We start from the raw sequence: 19,662 nt of genomic DNA, 5'->3' as shown, positions 1-19,662 counted from the left end.
CCGAGTTGGTCCAGGCAGTGTGGACGGAGGCAGGCTAGGTGGGTCCGGAAGAGGAACAGGGCAGGCAGAACAGCTCCAGAGAAGGGCGAGCAGAACCGGACCAGGGCGAGCCGAACCGGACCAGAAGATCCTCCCTGAGCAGGGAGACGGCGCGATACACAATCAGAATGTAGTGTTCAGCTTTTGTGGTGCCAGGGGGTAACTTGAGGGTTCAGGGTGGGTTTTAAGGTGCCAGGGAGTAATTTTAAGGTTCACGTGGGTTAGGGATTGGGGTGCCAGGGGGATAATTTTAGGGTTCAGGGTGGGTATGGGTTTTGGGGTACCAGGGGGATAATTTTAGGGTTCAGGGTGGGTACGGGTTATGGGTGCAAGGGTGGAAACTATAGGGTTCAGGGCGGGTATGGGTTTTAGGATGCCAGGGGGACAATTTTAGGGGTCAGGGGAGTATGGGTTATGGGGTGCCAGGGGTGTAATTTTAGGGTTCAGGGTGGGTATGAGTTTTGGGGGGCCAGGTGGACAATTTTAGGGTTTTTTAATTTGAAAGAGAGAGACCCCTTAAAACCAGGGGACTAGGGTACTTGTTCAAAGTGGAATAGAGTGTTTCCCTTGGCACAGTTTATTTGTTAAGCCCACATGTTAGTTTTGAACATTTTAACATTTAAACACTATAAAACAAACCAATACGTATGTAAAAAGGCTGATATAAATTTATTATTCTTAAAAACAAAGAATCACAAGTTTAACTTGTGATTCTTAATGTTTTTAAGAATAATAAATTTATATCAGCCTTTTTACATACGTATTGGTTTGTTTTATAGTGTTTAAATGTTAAAATGTTCAAAACTAACATGTGGGCTTAACAAATAAACTGTGCCAAGGGAAACACTCTATTCCACTACGGACACTTTTAGGGGTCAGGGTGGGTATGGATTATGGGTGCCAGGGGGGTAATTTTAGGGTTTGGGGCAGGTATGAGTTTTGGGGGGCAGGGGTAATTTTAGGGTTCAGAGTGGGTATGGGTTTTGGGGTGCCTGGGGGGTAATTTTAGGATTCAGGGAGGGTATGAGTTTTGGGGGGTAATTTTAGGGTTCAGGGTGGGTATGGGTTTTGGGGTGCTAGGGGGTAATTTTAGGGACCAGGGCATGTATGCATTTTGGGGTGCCACAAAATAAAGATGGCTGTGGCACAACAACCCTATAGTGTATGAGATCATATGCGGCCTGCTTCCTGCCCCCCATGGCTCCTCTTGCGCCCCAGTGTTTCTTGTGCACCACCTGGCACACGTCGTGTGCACCACCTGGCACACATGTCGGAGGATGATGATGACGTTAACATTTTGCCCCCCCCTCTCCCTGGAAAAATTTCTGCGGACGCCCATGCACAGCCATTCATTCATTGAACTGACTAGAAGCTACACTTTGAAGAAAACAAATTGATGTCTCTTCCCCTGGTGCACCCAGGAAAGTGAACCCTCTAGCTTTAATGAAAAGCAAGGTTTTAGAACTAGGCGCAGCAAAATATCTGCAGTGCTGGTGCTGGCTACCCAGGTTAAAGTCAACAGGTAGCCTCAAAGGCCTTCAACAGTTTTGCACCAAAAAAGGGAAAGCTGCTTAATTGGCTACCTACACCAGCTGGAATTTGCCTGGTACTAGTAAAACGTGCAGCACATTAACTGGACGTTCTAGCTCCCCGAAATCCTGACTGGAAAGTTCCGCAGGTATTTGTGCGAAAAAAACTTGAGCAAGATTGACCGCCAGAGCGCTTTTACCCATGACATCGGTATCCACCAACAGGCGCCTGCGTCACTGTCCTTGCCTCTCTTTATTGTTCTATCTCATTGGGCACTCCGTGCCTTCCTTTCCTCACATGCCTTTCTCCAACCAACTCGCCCACCCAGCAACACCCACAACTTACACTTTTCCACCAAGACGTGCATAGGGCCCACCACAGACCCCTGTCCATCCCAGCAGCCCCTATCCACCCAAGCCCCTAACACGCCAATATTAGAGGGTAACCTCGCCTTCACCCATCCAGTCAGCACAAAGTTTGGTTGCACAGACCCCCACCCACATTTCCTTGACAGGCAATATCACCACTTACTGTGACCCCCATCACTGTACGACATACTAAAAAAAAAAAAACCTAAAAAAAAACAGTTTCTCATTTATAATTTGAGACCAGTAACGTAATTCATTAAAGCGTTTGCACAGCGCCGCGCACACCGCCACCAGCGTGGTTTCTTAGAGGAATGCTTGCATCTTTAGCGCGGACCATCTAACCAGTGCATTCCAAACCATTACTTTTCTGCCGTTTTCGAAAACATTGGCGATAGTTTAACATGCAAAACTACGTGTGGACCCGTCATGGAGCCAGTCCTGGTCCGTTAGCCAACGGCCAATATCAAGGCGCCCACTTATAACAGGAAACGAAAACGACATGCCCCAGAATGCAACATGAAGGTGGAAAATACTACCACAGGGTCGTTAAAAGACTAATATCGTTCCTTATAAACACTTGCCAGGTATACATCGCTGCGCTAGCGCTCAAGGAAGCGCGGTTTGGTACAATATCCCGCTCCCTAGTAAACTAAGCGGAAATGCGTCTGTTATAAAACTATTAACGTATTAACTAACTTAAACAAAAATGGAGAGCCCGGTAGAGACCAGTCTCCACATCTGCTTTTTAGAACTAGCGGTGCTGAGCACCTGCAGGACCCGGCCCACTTAAACCCCAGTCTACAGAAGAGTACAACATTCTGTTGTGCGGGACTAACCATGCAGTGCTTGCGCCAGAGAGAGGCGGTGGAGCAGACGCGCCACAGCACGGTGCACGTGCAGCCGGCCCGCAGCAGGGAGAAGGGGTCCAGCATCCGCAGCACCAGCAGCAGCACTTCATCGCTGAGGAGTAGCAGGCACGCCGGGGAGGGCGCGGGGCAGCAGCCTTCGAGGGTCTCCTCCCTCCCCTCTGAGCACGGACAGGCCCGCTGGTCCGAGCCCTGCTCCACAGCGGCGGCGGGGTCTGCCGGCCCCGCATCCTCGTGGTGCTTCTCCTCCTGCTGCTGGGTGCCGCGTCTCTCCACCTCACTTTGATTCATCCCCACTGAGCAGTAAAACAGTCTAGTTACTGGCCCACGCCGCCCTCTTATCAGGTGTCAGAGCGTACCACGGGAAAGGTCGCGGGGGGAGGGGCCAGACCGTACCTGCCCACACCAAGAAGTTAAAATGAAGGTTAGTAAACCCTCCCTTCCATAAAACAGAGGTTTTGAGCTTCTATTTTTGTTTCAGGGTCATTTTAGAGGAGCTAGTTCGAAACTTAAGTACAATAAACTAACAAAGACAAACTTGCTTTGAATAAATTAATGCTTTTTCATGCCAAAATCACTTTTTGATATAAATATTACTCCATGATTACATTTATGAATCGCTGATTGCGTATTCGTCAGTTGTGTGTATGTCTTACTTTTCTCAACATAGTATGTCTTTTTCCATCTGCCCTTAAGAACGTATTCCTCCAAATCCTGTCATTAGAACAAGACCCAGTGCCGGAGCTCTCAATTATCCCATTTGCGTGGATTAGTAGTTCTTTCAGTCCATGTGTTTATTTTATTTGCATTTTGGGTCGTGTAGTCCTTCTTTTTTTTTTTAAGTTCAAGTTTATTGAAACCAACAGAAAATACAGGATGAAATGCTGTACGGAGAAATACAATATAGGAATGCAATAATACGTAATGCAAAAAGAAATAGCAAAGCGGAATCAATAAACAATATACTCTCGTTCGTGAAAAAAGGAAGGAGAGAGGGAAAAAATAAAAAGAGGGGGAGGATGAGAGTAAATAAGAAAATCAACTTGGTTACAATATCAAAAGCACAGATTACATTGAATGCAAACTAGTAACAAGAAAACAATCATGTAAATAACAGTTGAGATAGTAAAAAATCGGACCAGGAGTATGCAAAAAGACAACAATACATAGTTCAAGGTGGCTTACGAACTGCATCAGGTATGGAGAGAGGGGCCGCAATGATTGGAGGGGGATAAGAGGGAGAAGTGGAGGAAAGGTAAGCAGTGAGTGGAATCCACAGAAGATCACGCTTGATAGCAAGGGAGACTGGGGATACATAGTTGGTGTCTAAACGATGATTAAAGCAAATAGCATTCCACCAGGCAGAATAAGAAAGATTGGAGGCGTCTTTCCAATTGGAAGTAATTAAGTGGAAAGCTACAGCTAGAAAGAGATCAAGTAACTTGTAATGGGAGGGGGAGTGAGGTAAGTCTGGGGACAGAGATCCAAGGAAAGCAACGGATGGAGAGAAGGGGGTCTGGAAATGGAAAATAGCGGAGATACGTGACCAAATTCCATGCCAGAATGAGGTAACGTTGGGACAATGGAACAACATATGGGATAAATCAGCTGAAGAGGAAGGGCAGGACCAACACGCCGGAGATAGGTCAGGAGAGAAGGACGCTAATTTAGAAGGGGAAAACAATAGCCTTTGGTAGATAAAATAAAGGGTTTGTGTTGTATTGGCAGCGCGAGAAGTTTTGTGAAGTTTGATCCACAGCCTATCCCACAAGGAAATAGACCACGTGACCGATAAGTCTTGTTCCCAGGCCAGTTCAGTGCGGGTTTTAGGTCGCTCCAAAGGCATTAAGAGGCATGAGTAGATACGAGAGGCAGAGGGAGAAGAAGTTAAGAGAGGAGATAAGTGAGGGTAAAGTGGAGGAAAGTCAGAAGAAGCTGGGAGAGATTGAAGGAAGGAGAAAAGTGCTGGGAGGAGCAGAGTATACTGTTTGTGAAAGGAGTTGGGAAGAAGATAACGAGTTTGTAACTCAGGGAAAGATAAGGGAGTACCATCACAAAGCAATTGCGAAACCCATTTTATTCCTTTAGAATGCCAGGATTTCCAGCAGAAGGAGCGGTTTTTAATACGGAGCTGCTTATTATGCCAGATGGGTTGATGAGATAAGGAAGCAGAGGACGGATAAGTAGAGGGAAGAAGAGGGGAAAGAACATGACACGAGTGCGTAATAATAGGAGAACGTAGAGAGGAAGTATGAGCTGAAAAAGCAAGAAGTTCAGAAAAGTCAAAAGGAGAGATGAAGGACTTTTCCAAGGATAACCAAGTCGGCGGATAAGTAGGAAGATCAGTAGAAACCCAACGAAGAGTCTGCTTCAGGGAGAAGGAATGATGATAAGTTGTAAAACTAGGGAATTTTACTCCTCCTTGGGATTTCTCCTTCTTGAGAGAGGAGAGCGCAATTCGAGGGGGTTTGTTTTGCCAGAGAAATTTAGAGAGAAGAGAGTCTAAGCGTTTAAAATAGTAGTTAGGAATGTGAACAGGGATCATAGAGAGGGAGTATAAAATAAGAGGTGCTAGCATCATCTTAATTGAGTTCAGTCGTCCCCACCAAGATAGAAATAGCGGGTTCCATTTGGTAATAGAGTCTGAGAGCTTCTTAGTGATAGAATCAAAGATGAATTTTAGAGTGTCTGAGATGGAAGGGGAAAACCAAAGGCCTAGGTATTTAATTTTTGAGGGTTGCCAGGAGAAACCAGTTAGATCAAAATAATGTCGTAAACAAGAGACATTAAGGGGAAGGATTTCACATTTGTCACGGTTAAGGCGATATCCAGAGACTAAGGAGAAAGCATGAACTTGACGAAGAAAAGAGGGGATAGTAGATTCAGGATTGGAACAGTACAAAAGGATATCATCAGCGTAGACTGACAATTTGATTTGGGTAGGGCCAAGGGTGAAGCCAGTAATAGAAGCATCTTGTCTGATTTTTGTTAAAAAGGGTTCGAGTGCCACAATAAACAATAAGGGAGATAGAGGACAACCTTGGCGAACTCCTCTGGAGAGGGAAAAATAATCAGAAATCTTACCATTAGCGAAAATAGAAGCTTTGGGGCCGGAATATAGTAGAGCAATGAGGGAAATCAATTTTGGGGGAAAGCCAATCCAGGAAAGAGCACGGAACATAAAATCCCAACTAATACGATCAAACGCCTTTTCGGCGTCAAGAGCAATGGCAGCTAAAGGACATGGGAGAGTGGAAGCTTTAGTAAGGACGTTAAAGAAAACCCTCGAGTTGTCTGACGATAAGCGACCTTTGATAAAACCAGATTGCTCCGGACCAATGAGTTCCGGTAAAACGGGATCTAAGCGGAGGGCAAGCAGTTTGGCAAAGATTTTGTAATCCGTATTTACAAGAGATATGGGCCTGTAATTTTTGCATAAAGTAGGGTCTTTGCCGTCTTTAGGAATAAGGCAGATCATAGCCTCTTGAAAAGTACCTTGAGAAAAGCCATCAGAGATAAAGGAATTAAAAAGAGAATGCAAATGGGGTAAGAGTTGTTTGGAGAAATGATTATAAAATTCAATAGTAAACCCATCAGGGCCAGGGGCTTTCCCACGACGGAGAATGGAGACTGCATGAGAGATTTCTGCTAAAGTAACGTCAGATTCAAGCAGGGAAAAGTCAACATGGGCAGAGGAAGGAGGGGTAAGAGAATGGAAATAAGAAGTTAAATCATCAGGAAGAGTGGGTTGTTCGGGGGTATAAAGTTGCTTATAGAAGGAAACAAAATTGTGTAAAATATCTTCATCTTTAAAGTGTGAAATTCCTTCCGAGTCAGTGATGGACGTAATCCGAGTTCTCTCTTTTCGTGTTTTGAGATAATTGGCCAAAAGTTTACCCATCTTGTTCTGACCGCCATAATAGCGGGCATTACATTTTAAAAGGTAGGAGGAAGCGGCATCCGTGGAAGCTTTATTAAAGGCAACTTTCGCAGAAATAAGGTCTTTAAGAGAAGAATCGGAAGGAGCCTGATAGTAGGAATATTCCAATTTTTTGATCGTTGTTAAAAGGAGGGAGGTTTGACGTTCGAAACCTTTTCGTTTTTTAGAAACAAAATTAATTATAAAACCTCTAGCCGTAGCCTTAAAGGAATCCCAAATCATGGCAGGGGAAGAGTCAGAGGTAGAGTTAGTAAGGAAAAAGTCAGAAAGGAAAGCACCGAACTGGTCTGTGAATTTGGGATCAGCTAAAAGAGAGTTATTGAAACGCCATCTGCCTGGTGAGGGTGAGAAGGGAATCAGGTCAAAATCTACAAGGACAGGGGCATGATCAGATATGAGAATAGAGCCACTTTCAGAATTAAGGACACATTGGGTAAGGGATTTACTAAGGAAAAGGTAATCGATACGAGATTGAGTTTTGTGAGGAGGGGAGAAATAACTGTATTCTTGGAGAGCAGGATGACAGAGCCTCCAAATATCTGTGAGGGAATTACGACGAACAGCGGAAGTAAATTGGTTATGCATTTTGGATCGGACAAAAGTAACTGGGGAGTGTCTGTCAAGGAAGGGATCATGAATCTGGTTGCAGTCACCACCAAAAATAATATAATTATCAGTGAGGGAAATTAATTTATCTGAGATAGAGGGCCAGAAGGTATGATCAACAGTAACTGGAGCATAAACATTAAAAATAACAAGAGGTACATTATCAACCTTCATTCTTAATAAAACAAAACGTCCATCACTATCAATTTCAAAATGAGAATCAGTAACGGCAAATTTTTTATGAATAAGTATAACTACACCATTTTTTTTTCCCAAAGAGGGAGAGGAAAAAGTATGACCAACCCAGAGTCTTTTCAATTTAGATGATTCAGTATCATTAAGGTGCGTTTCTTGTAACATGGCAACATCAGTTTTTAACTTAGCCAAATGAGCTAAAACACGCTGTCTTTTAATTGGACTATTTAAACCTTTAACATTCCAAGATGTAACTCTGAACGATAAACGGTAATAGTATGATCAAAGAAAATAATGCAAACAATGCAATACAAAGTGCAAAAAGGAAAGCTGTATTGAGAGAAAAATATGAAAGAAAGGAAAGGGAAAAAAAAGGATAAAGTCAAGAAGAAAAAAGAGTAAAGAGGTGAAGAAAAAAGCAAGTAAAAAGTGGAAGGAAGATGTAAGGAGCAGAAAAGAGAGTAAGGAGAAAGAAAGAAAAAAAGAAGACACAGTGACCAAATAATAACATAGAATCGTAACATACCTACGAATGACGGATTCAAAAGAAACAAGGGGGAAGGAGGAACCAGACGGAGTGACGGTAGTACCGGGGAAAACAGGACGGAGGGCCGGGAGGCATCATTTCAAGGGGATGGAATAACTGTGGAGAAAGAACATGAGACAGTTAGTACAGATACGACAAGATGGGAAAAACATGTGGCAGGACAAGAAGATAAACAGCAAGGAGTAGGGAATATAAATTCAGCCAGCAGACGAGGAGGAGGAGGATTCCATAGGATCAGCATGGTGAGCGTTGATGAAACTGCGAAGGCGAAGAGGGTCCTCAAACGTTGTAGTCTTGTTATTATAAGTAACTTTAAAGAGGCACGGATGAAAAAGGCCATAACGAGCACCCATGTCCCGAAGAGCAGGTCGTAAGTCCAAAAAGGCCTTCCTCCTGGCAGCAGTGACCTGGGCGTAATCCTGTGCAAAGAATAATGTAGAACCGGACCAGGTAATGCGCTGAGAGGATTTTGCCGCTGAAAGAACTTTCAAAAGGTCCGTGTATTCCAGGAAATACAGGATCACCCCTCTAGGTTTCTGAGAAGGGGAGGTGGAGGACGGAGGGCGACCTAGTCTATGTGCTCTTTGAATGTTCAACCGGGTATCCTCTGGCATATGAAGAACTTTGGGGATGAAGGATTTGAAGAAACCAATAGGATCTGTCCCCTCTTGTCCTTCCTCAAGGCCGTAGATACGAAGGTTATTTCGCCTATTACGATTTTCAAGCTGCTCCACCTGACGCTGAAGGGTAGTAACTTGAGAATGTAGAGGAGATATCTTCGCACAGTCATTCGCAAGAGATGAAAGGGATTGTTCTACATCCGTAACCCTGCTGTCAAGCTGTGACCAGGAATCAGTGAGCACTTGGAGTTTCGCATTAGTATCTTCCATAAAAGGGCGCAAAGCCCGGATTTCCTCCAACAATAACTCCATGGAAACAGGAGATGATGATTTCGGAGGCGAAGGGGGGTTTTGCCTGGGGCGTTTTGTAAGAGATTTCCCAGAGGGAGCTGGTAGAGACTCTGACGCCGCCATCTTGTCTTCAGAGAGGGAAGATAAGGTAGAATGAGACCGAGAAAACTCGGTGAAAATCTTCGAATTTTTAATGAAAATATGCTTGGTAGGCGCAGCGGTTGTATTGCCTTTAGGTTTACCCATATATAGCCTTGAGAGAACTGAAGTCGGCGTTAATAACTTTTGGAGGTCGTCAAAGAGGTAAAATGGCCGCCGAATGAAAGTCAGTCAAAAAAGGCAGGGAATTATTGAGAAATGAGCGTAAACTGCAGCATACCTGAAAGGAAGAAAGGAATAGGAGGATTGAAGAAGGAATCCCCACAGAAATCCAAAGGAAGTCCTTGATACTGCGACAAAGCTCAGCCGGTGAGAAATCAAAATGGCGGTCGCATCGCGACTTGTAACTGCGCAACTCACATCAGTCGGAAATCGGCATTGTCGCACTCCAGCGAAGCCGCCAAGAAACAGGGATGGAGGAGAGATGATCCGACGTCCTCACATCGCTGAACGAAGACTGTGCAAGGGCTGAGCGAGTCAGGAGAGATGCCGTTCACCGGACAGTCCGAAGAGCTTCACCCGGACACCGCCATACGCGTCGGGCGCCAAGCCACGCCCCCCGTGTAGTCCTTCTTATCACATTATAAAATGCAACTAGAGGGGTATGCCCAAATAACCCTCCTATACCTGGGCATGAAACATCTAAGATGCATAACAGAAAAAAGTATGGAGGGATCAATCAATTTTTTTTTCAAATTTTTATTTTCGTACAAGGCACCATTAATTACCCTGACACATTCCATATTTTGTGCATTTAAGTATTCGTGATTCTATTAGATACACGTATCGTATGGCGAGACTATGGTACAAAAATCAAATACTCATACATAGAACATCAAACGTAGTATATACAGGACATAAACAATAACATAATAATCACATATAAATCATAATCACATCTATAGTACAATACATATACACAATATATACAACATATACGAAAACCCTAATTATTACTTATACTGCTGTACACTACTTCTTCTGAGTAATACACTCCGAGGTAGTCCTCTTTGCGCCAGAGGTATCACACCTCTTTTCTCATTTGCTTATAGGCGCCACTAATCTAAGGCCAAATTAAAAATAATTGCACTCCTTCTATATTTGTCGACGCGGTTGCGTTTCAGCCCACAATTTCTTTCGGCTTCTTCAGGACAAGGGTACAAACATATCTGGAGTCTTATCCTCACCCTCAGTCTCACAGCAAGTCCTATACATCAAGGGTACGCGTTCCTCAAATCACACAGATCCATGTTTAAGCTAGAATCCTTGAATTATAAACTTTTTAATACCGCTCAGAGTAGACACCAAAAGCCTCCCTGAAGATGGGCGTTCCTACTCCTCGCAGTCTGCTGTATGAGTCCCCAACACAAATTAAATGTACGGTCCTAACTCTTCCCGCCACGCCGTCCAGATAATATATAAAAGCATACCTACGAATTCTAGAATGCAAAGAAAAAGTATGTAATAGATGAGTTACTTATGTATGAACTTGTGGCGATTGTCAACTGTGCAGACTGCCATCTCATCAGGTGCATGTGAGTATGATATTTACATGGAGTTCTTGAATTTTGGCAGTCATGCTGATCTACATTTGAAAGACTTAGGACCATAAGCTTTATTGCAATAATGCTTCTCCATCTGCTCTTCATCCTCCAATGAATAATACTATGGGTCGGCTTCAATTATGGAACATACTGCATAGAGATTAGATATATGTTAAGTGATGGGTGAGGATCCTGTCTCAATATGTTCTTGAGTATGCTTGGTGTGGTCCTTTTAATCGGTCCTCCCATAATCGAAATGCTGCGGTACTTCAAATGGTGCAAAGGGCATACCATGGAAGTGAAATAGTCCTACTGGTAAGGAAAAGGTAGTCTTTCCTCTGTCATCAATGACAACAGGTATCTGTCAATATCTCTTTGTAAAAATGAGTTGTGAGACGGAGTATGCTTATCCTAAGCATACCATTAGATCATCCACACAGAAAATAGAATATGCACCAAACAAACAAGGCATTCCATTTTCAGAAATTAACACAAAAACTAATTGGCCAATTGGAATTGGATGTCAACATTATAGGTAGGCTGACCAGATGCCCCGGACTTCCCAGGACAGTCCCGATTTTCAGAGGACTGTCCCGGTGTCCCGATACTTTTCTTAATTTCAAGTAAATGTCCCAGTTTTTGGGACAAAGGTCATGTTATTCTACAAAGCTGAATTTAAAGTTGTGCACTCCATTCACAGGTGCCTCTAAAGTCTGAAATGTTGTAAGTAATGTATCTATTTCTGTCAGGAAGCACAGGAGGGGGACGGATGCATACTCCCAGCAGAGGGGAGACTGACTGGGTAGGAGGGCAGGGGGAACTCAAGGCGGTCACCAGTAGGTATTTATAGTTAGGATCTTGTTTCGATAGAAAAAGCGTTTTTTGACTTGCCTATATCTTTGGGGTCGTTTGATGAATCTTCACAAAATGTACCTAAAATAAGTGTCAAAGTGAGTCTTGATGGCAAGGAAAGTTTCAGGGTGATCCGTCAAGCAGTGGCCGAGAACAAGGTGAGGGGGTAAAAAAAGTGTGTGTTCCCATAGAAGCTTTAGACACGACAGCAGCCCGAACCGCTAAATGGAATTAAACCAAATTTGGCAGGATGTTAGATTTTGGTTCGCAGAACACGCTTTCAGTTATGTGGTGTGAATCCATTCAGCAGTTGTTGAGAAATTTAAGGAAATCCAAATTTGTTTATCTGGGATCGTGGCTAATTTATGAATAATAATGAGCTTGTGCAGGGAAATGTAGAGCTCTGATTGGCTGCCAACACTTCAACCAGGAAGTGTTGGTAGCCATTTTGGGAGTCTGCTTCAGCCAAGTACCAGAAAAAAGTTAAAAAATAGAAAAGGGGAAGGGTAGGAATACCCTGACCCCAAGCCTTGGTCTTGAGGTCCCAGATGGACCTTGGCAGGGCAAAAAAAGCATTAAAAAAAATAATTTGCTGCAAATTCACAGCAAAAATTAAAAAAGAAAACAAGTGCGGGCTCCCGTGCTTCTTTATACTTAAAACCCCAGGTGAGCCAGCTCCTGGGGGCATGCAGAGTTTCTTTTTTTTAAATGGAGGTGGGCATATGGGGCCCCCCTTCAAGGGATTCATAAAGCCCATAGACCACCACCTTCCCAGAGCTAATGTAATTTTTAATTTGGGGGATCGCATAGACCCCGGGGACCACCACCTCCCTGGGGCTTATGTGAATATGTTTGGGGATGCAGGAAACCCCTGAGCCCTGGGGACCACCCCCTCCCCGGGGCTAGTTTTTTTATGAAAAAGAAAAGGCAAAATAAAGGTCAGCGACGAGCAGAAAGAGGCAAAATAGAGATCAGAAATGAGCAGAAAGAGGCAAAATAAAGGTCAAAAATTAGAGGAAAAGCCAAAATAAAGGTCAGCAGCAAGCAGAAAGAGGCAATATAGATGTCAGAAATTAGCAGAAAGAGGCAAAATAGAGGCCAGAAATGAGCGGAAAGAGAAAAAAATAAAAGTCAGAAACGAGGAGAAAGAGCCAAAATAAAGGTCAGTAAGAGCAGAAAGAGGCAAGACAGAGCTCAGAAACGAGCAGGAAGAGGCAAAATAGAGGTCAGCAATGATCAGAAACTGGCAAAATAGAGGTCAGAAACAAGCAGAAAGAGACAAATTAAAGGTAAAAAATGAGGAGAAAGAGGCAAAATAAAGGTCAGCAACGAGCGGAAGGAGACAAAATAAAGGTCAGAGGTGAGCAGAAAAATGCAGAAAATGAACAGAGAATGAGCAGAACCCACTCAGGCCCTCATGCTCCCTCTAATAGAACAACTCAGACACTCTCGCGCACATTCACAGACCCAGTCAGACACTATGCGCCAACTTTGCGAATCATTTATACTCTCTCTTACCCACTCACAGATCTACTTAGAGACTCACACCCAACTCACAGACCCACTGAGAGACTCACACACCCACTAACATACCCACTCATGCAATCACTCACAGACTGATTGACACACTCATGGAGGCACTCACAATCCCAATCAGACCCTCTCACACCAAATCACAGACCCACTCAGACACTCATGCACCCACTTAGACACCCACACAGACACTCACTCAGACACTCAAACACTCACTCACTCATCCACTGAGACACTTATGCACTCACTCACACACTCATTCTCAAAGGTTACCGGTTACAGTTAGGAAATAACATTAAAAAAAACATAGATATTCACTGAAAAAAACAAAGGTTAGAGGGACATTATAATTAGGAAATAGAATTTGAAAAACCTTAGAAATTCACTGAAAAAAACAAAGGTTACAGGGACATTACAGTTAGGAAATATAATTTAGAAAAACCTTAGAAATTCACTGAAAAAAACAAAGGTTACAGGGACATTATAATTAGATTCATAATTCACTTGAACAAAACTAGTGAAATTCAACAGTTATAGTTACCTGAACTAACTATAACTTAAGCCCCTGCAATGCACTTCTTATGAACTCACATATTATATCACTCATGACATGGTCAGTGGCGTCACTGATGACATTACTGATGACATCTCAATTACATCACTAATGACATCATCCACAGAATGGCTCAGTCACCCAGTCACACCCCATATAACCTCTCATGCACCCACTCCCACACAACCCCTCAGATACCCATTCACAGACCCATACCAGTACTCACAACAAATTACTCATCCATAGAGCCATTCACATATCCACTCACTCATACTGCCACTCACACACCCACTAGCTTACCCATACAGTCATTCATGCACCTACTCACTCCCCAATACAACCACTCACACATCCAGTCATACAGTCACCCAACCCATTGCACACCCTTACAACTAATCACACACCCACTCAATACCCCATACAGGAACTCATACATCCACTCACTCACCCATACAGGTACTAACACACCCAAACACTCACCAATACAGATACTCACACTTCCACTCACTCACCCAAGCAACCACTCACATACCCACAGAACCACTTAAATACCCATTCATTTATCCATACAACCACTCACTCACCCTTACAGCCACTCACACAGACATTCATTCTCCAAAACAGCCACACACACCCTCTCATAATTATCTATACACACACTCAAAGAGCTACTCACCCACCCATAATATTAATTAACAACTAATTATTAATTAGAGCAAAATAGGATGGGAGACACAATCAAAGGTTGCGGTCAAATCCATAAAGGCCATGTAGATCTTCCCGCCTTTTGTCTTAGTGTATTTTCCTATCGATAAATAGAGGTTTAGGCATTGTTCCACCGTCCCCATTCCCCTCCGGAAACCGTATTGGGCCTTCATAAAAATGCCATTGTTTTCAGCCCAGTCCTCCAATCTGGTTAGTAAGAGCCATCTTATAAGCTTGGCAGTGGTATCGAGAAGGGAAATTGGGCGATAACCCTTTGGGGAACCCCTATCGCCTTTCTTGTATACAGACACTATTACACTCTGCTTCCAGGATGGGGCGGAGACCCGATATCTGAATGGTGTTAAAAACATTTGTTAGAAGAGGGATCCACATGTCATAATTCTCCTGGAAAAGATCAATTAGGACTCCGTCAGGCCCCGGAGCCTTTCCAGGGGCATAGGATTCCAGCCCCTTTCTAACCTCAGATAAAGAGAAGATTAGCCCGCCCTGAGCTGCAAGATCTAATGCATAGGGTGGGCATATGGAAGGGGTCGTAAAACAAAAAATATTTTCAAAATGTCCCACCCATGCATCTTCATCTACATGGGAGTCTACATTAGAATCTTTAAAGTAAGGGGCGTTCACAGTTTTCCCAAAATCCCCACTACTGCCCGAGATAGCTGCTTGTTCAAGATATACCCAAGCCCAAAAAAAAAGAAAGATATTCCCAAGCCTGCTCCCTGAGGTCCTTCTCTCTTTTCCTTCTCGCCTGTTTGCAAACATTGCGTAGTACTTGTTTCTTAGTGGGATCTCTGGGGTGAGTTTTTAAGGCATTACAAGGGCTTTTTTTGCTGTAACGCATAGTGAGTCAAACCATCATGTGGTTGTGGTAGCGTTTATTGCCTTTGAACAAGTGAGTGCTTCTTTTAGTTTCATCGGGAGGGCACTAAACTGGGTTACCAAGAATGTGGGCGGTGGATTCGCTTCTAGGCATAGTATAAGTTCTTTCTTAGCTTTAGCTAAAATTTCGGGGACCAAATTTAATTTCTGGGCCTGTGACCATTTCAGTTGGTAGCCGTTTTTCCTGGTCCCAGTCACACCATCCATTACCTGCTGGTGATCTTTTGCCTTGGGCAGGATCCTTAGATGAATAAATAGGATGGCATGATCACTGTGACAGGAAAATTGAGTACCCTTACGTACCACTTTCCCATCTAGCGAAGCAGTTGCTAAAATAAAGTCGATGATGGAATCTTGGTTTCCCCTTCTAAACGTAGTCCCCATCTCTCCCTCTTGTACTTCATTCATTATACCCAGATTCCACTTATGTAGTAATCTATTTAAGGTTTCACCATAATCATTATGTGTGAAGTGTTGAAGAGGGTTACCATGGGGGTCTTCTACTCCACACACGACAATCTCATTAAATTTGCAAAGATAGATGTTAAAATCCTCCACCAATATGAGGTTTACACAGCCCTTATTTAAGGCTATATTAAAATTCACTATCTCATTTGCTAACATATAACCAAAGCCTTCATATTTCTCACAAATTCGTTATTGTAATAGTTAATAATTAACCAAGTTTCTTTTTTCCTATTAACAAGTTGGAAGAGCTGGAAATAGCTATTTGTAGAACCAACCTGTCTGACTTGAAAAGGAATGGTGTTAGAGATTAGGGTTAATAATCCCCCCTTCGCCCATGCAGAGGATGATGGAATTGCGGCAGTATGAAAAGTATGAAACCCAGGAAAAAGACTGGGTCTTTGGCCCAAGTCTCCTGGAAGAATATAGTCTCCAGTGATTGCCACAGATTTTGCCGGTGGGGATTTCTTATCTTGGTGACACCTTTTCTACTCGCTCTGATTTTGTCAGGAGCAAGAGGCTTTTTAACTGTTGTTGCTTTTAATAATTGTTGTAACCAATTGCATTGCTTGTAGTTTATCAATTGCGGGGGCCATTCTGAGCTGTGTGAAATGCTCAGGGGGAAATGAACTTCCGATTTTGCCTACCTTAGGTCAGTGTTCTAGTTTCTTCGTGGACGCTGACGCACACTTCCGCATTTTCGGACTCAAATTGATCCGATGACGCTTCCGTGCAGCGGACGCGCGCAGCGGGCACGCCGCTGGCGCGCTGCAGGCACGCCAAAGGCAAGCCCGTCTGCACCTGTCCGCGCCAGGACGGGGCCAGGGGCCAGGACCCCTTTCTGATGATTAATGTTATAACAGGGATCAGCTCCTCAGGATTAGAGGTGAGATGAGGAGTGAGTGTTTGCATACTATGTCAATGGAGGAGGGGATTATTTCCTGTCCTTTTTGCAATTTTAACTTCAAGTTCTCCCACACTACTCTCCCTTTGGCAATTGGAGAAGGCAGAGGTAAACCCATATCCATGTTACTACTTAATTGCCACTCCCTTCCCAAACACTCCAGTGAAATCCATTTACTTCTGGAAGAGAGTAGCCGAGATGCCCTCTTCTTGACGGAAACTTGGACTAGCAAGGATTCTGATGCTGATGTGGTTCAAGCTCTTCCTTCTAATTATAGCATTCTTAGGCAAGATCGGGCCAGTGGCCGTGGCGGTGGTATTGCTATTATATACAAAAAATTTTATAGATGTAGATTCACCAGTAGCCTTTTAGCTGACTGTGAGAGCCTATCCTTTGGTATGTTTTTCACCTACCTGCACTTTCTCAGGAATCCTTATATACCATACTCCAGGAGCATTGGGTAATTTCTGCAATGATCTGCCAGATATAGCTACCAATGGGGCGAGTCTTACTTCCAATTTTTCGATCCTGGGTGATTTGAATATACATTTTGATGATCCTGACTCTTCCCCTTCGCAGGACCTCAGTGAAGGCCTGGAAATGTTTAAATTTAAACAAATTGTGACCGGCCCTACCCACATCCTAGGCCATTTGCTTGATCCTTTTTTTATTAATCTCACAAATATTACTTTGGTTGAGTCCATTGTGGTTCTCTGGTCTGACCATTTCTTACTATCCTTTATTTGGACCTCTCAAGATCTGCCACAGCCGTTTGTCAGGACTAAAATGTTTGGCCACATATGGTCCAAACTTTCTGTGGAAAGCTGGGCAACCAATCTTACAAATTCTGTACTTCTTCATCATGCAGACCCTATGATGGCTAATGCAAATTTCAACAATTGGCTGGAGTCCTCTTTGGACTCAGTTCTTCCTACAGCTCAAACAATCCTGTAAACAATATCAAAGGAAATGGAGGAAGGATTTTACAGAGATAGGCACGAATAAATATAGAGAAGCACCCAAGCTCTATAAAAGTGAAATAAAAGCTGCTCGGGCTAGTTAGTACCATGGAAAAATCGCTTCTGCATCTAATTCTCCTCGGGAAATTTTTAAAATTGTAAAATCCTTGCTTACCCCTTCTAGTCCTTCCACTGAATGCGATTATGCTCAAAAGCGCTGTGATGAAATAGCTAATTCCTTCTCTACCAAAGTCCATAACATCTATTCTACGTTCCAGCAAACCAATCTGGATATAAACCTTCCACTGCCCACACAACAAGTTATGCTGGAGGACTTTGCTCCACTGACCCTACCATCTCTGCAGGAACTTTTTAGGCAACTTAAATCGGAATCCCCGGTGGATCCTGCCCCGCCAGCTATGCTTAATCTGGTTTTAGAGATTGTCTCTCCTGTTATTCAGGATGTAATAAATTCCTCCCTTTTAAGGGGGCAGGTTCCTCCTCTCTGGAAACAGGCAAGAGTCAAAGCTCTTTTGAAAAAACCCAATTTAGATCCTGATGATTGGGCCAACTATCGCCCCATCTCTTTGCTGCCAGGTATTAGCAAATTAGCAGAAAAACATGTTAACACGTTACTGGCAGCTTTTCCTGGAGGAAAATAACTGCCTCCATCACACCCAGACCGGCTTCAGGCACCATCAGGGCATGGAGACCGCCCTTCTTGTCGTGGTCGAAGAGTCTAGGAACATCTTGGACAATGGAGGCTGCACTGCCATTATTATGTTAGATCTCAGCACAGCCTTTAATACTGTAAACCTTCAAATTATGATCAAAAGACTCAGGGAGGTGGGGGTAGCTGGCACTGCCCTGAAATGGGTGCAGTCCTTCCTGGCAGATAGATCATTTGAGGTCTTTGAAGAAGATGTTCCCTCGAAGCAGATTCCTTTACAGTATGGAGTTCCCCAGGGATCCTCTTTGAGTCCCACCATGTTTAACATCTACATGAGGTCCCTTGTGGATGTGGTACTCCCTGGGGGATCCATACTGTCACCTATGCTGACGACACCCAGTTGGTGGTGTCCCTTAGTCAGCAAGACAAAGTCGATTCGGGTCTAACTTCTTGCCTTGTGAAGGTCTCTGAGTGGATGGATCTTAAATTTAAAGGCTCCAAGACTGAAATTATGATACTGGGCCATGCTGCCCCCCATCCCATGTGGATCTCATGTGGCCTAGTTGTCTTGGTCCCCCTCCTATACCCTCTACTTGGTCCCCCTCCTATTTCGAAAAAACAGATTAAGAGTCTGGGCGTTTGGATTGATTGTAACCTGAACTTCACAGTTCAAGCACGTAAAGTTGCTGCTAGCTGTTATGGTCTTCCCAGGTTGATAAGGAGGATTCTTCCTCTTCTTCCGTTTGAAGCCAGGCGTATGTTGGTCCAGGCTCTCATTCTATCCCGGTTGGACTACGTGAATGCAGTCTACTTGGGTGCACCACAAGGAACTACAAAGATGCTGCAGATTGTCCAGAATTGCGCGGCCCATCTCTTAATGAATGTTCCAAAGCATAATTCTGCTAAGTTGGCACTTAGTCGGCTGCACTGGCTTCCTGTCCAGGAAAGAAAAGAATCAGGTTCAAGGCAATGTGCATCGTCCACAAGTCCATTGTTGGTAATGGCCCCCCTCTGATTCAGTCCATGGTGAAAATATATCACACCAATAGGACTCTTAGATCTAATAATAAGCGACTACTTGTAGTCCCAAGGATCAAATGGTCATGGACTGGAGGCTGACGGTTTCCATACAACACAGCCTAGTTCTGGAACCAGCTTCCAGACGACATCCGTCTTGAATCTGATTATCTTAGGTTCAGGAAGCAGTTGAAGACATTTCTCTTTCCATGATCCGGGTGAATGATAAGGTGTCACAGGAAGTGCTGGGATGCCCTTGGGTAGCCATGAGCTATACAAGTGTGTATTCATTCATTCATTCCTGCCACATTCCAGGATGCCATAGTGGTCCTAATATCCTCTGTGGCAGTCGGCGGAGGTAAGGTACTCAAGGCACTCTCCTGGCTGCTTGGGACGGGA

General features: G+C 43.8%; 1 protein-coding gene across 1 annotated transcript in view; it reads right to left on the bottom strand.

Moving 5' to 3' along the window:
• LOC144761568 (uncharacterized) overlaps positions 1-3,122 on the bottom strand; it is a 175,600-nt gene extending 172,478 nt beyond the window's left edge. The window contains exon 1 of the mRNA XM_078646866.1: positions 2,774-3,122. Within this exon, the coding sequence (XP_078502992.1) occupies positions 2,774-3,094 (321 nt within the window). The 5' untranslated portion in view covers positions 3,095-3,122. The remainder of the gene's footprint in view (positions 1-2,773) is intronic.
• Positions 3,123-19,662: the final 16,540 nt, after the last annotated feature.

This window comes from Lissotriton helveticus, chromosome 6, assembly GCF_964261635.1.
Source record: "Lissotriton helveticus chromosome 6, aLisHel1.1, whole genome shotgun sequence".
NCBI classification, from domain to species: Eukaryota; Metazoa; Chordata; class Amphibia; order Caudata; family Salamandridae; genus Lissotriton; species Lissotriton helveticus.
This window is presented reverse-complemented; position numbering and strand designations above follow the sequence as displayed.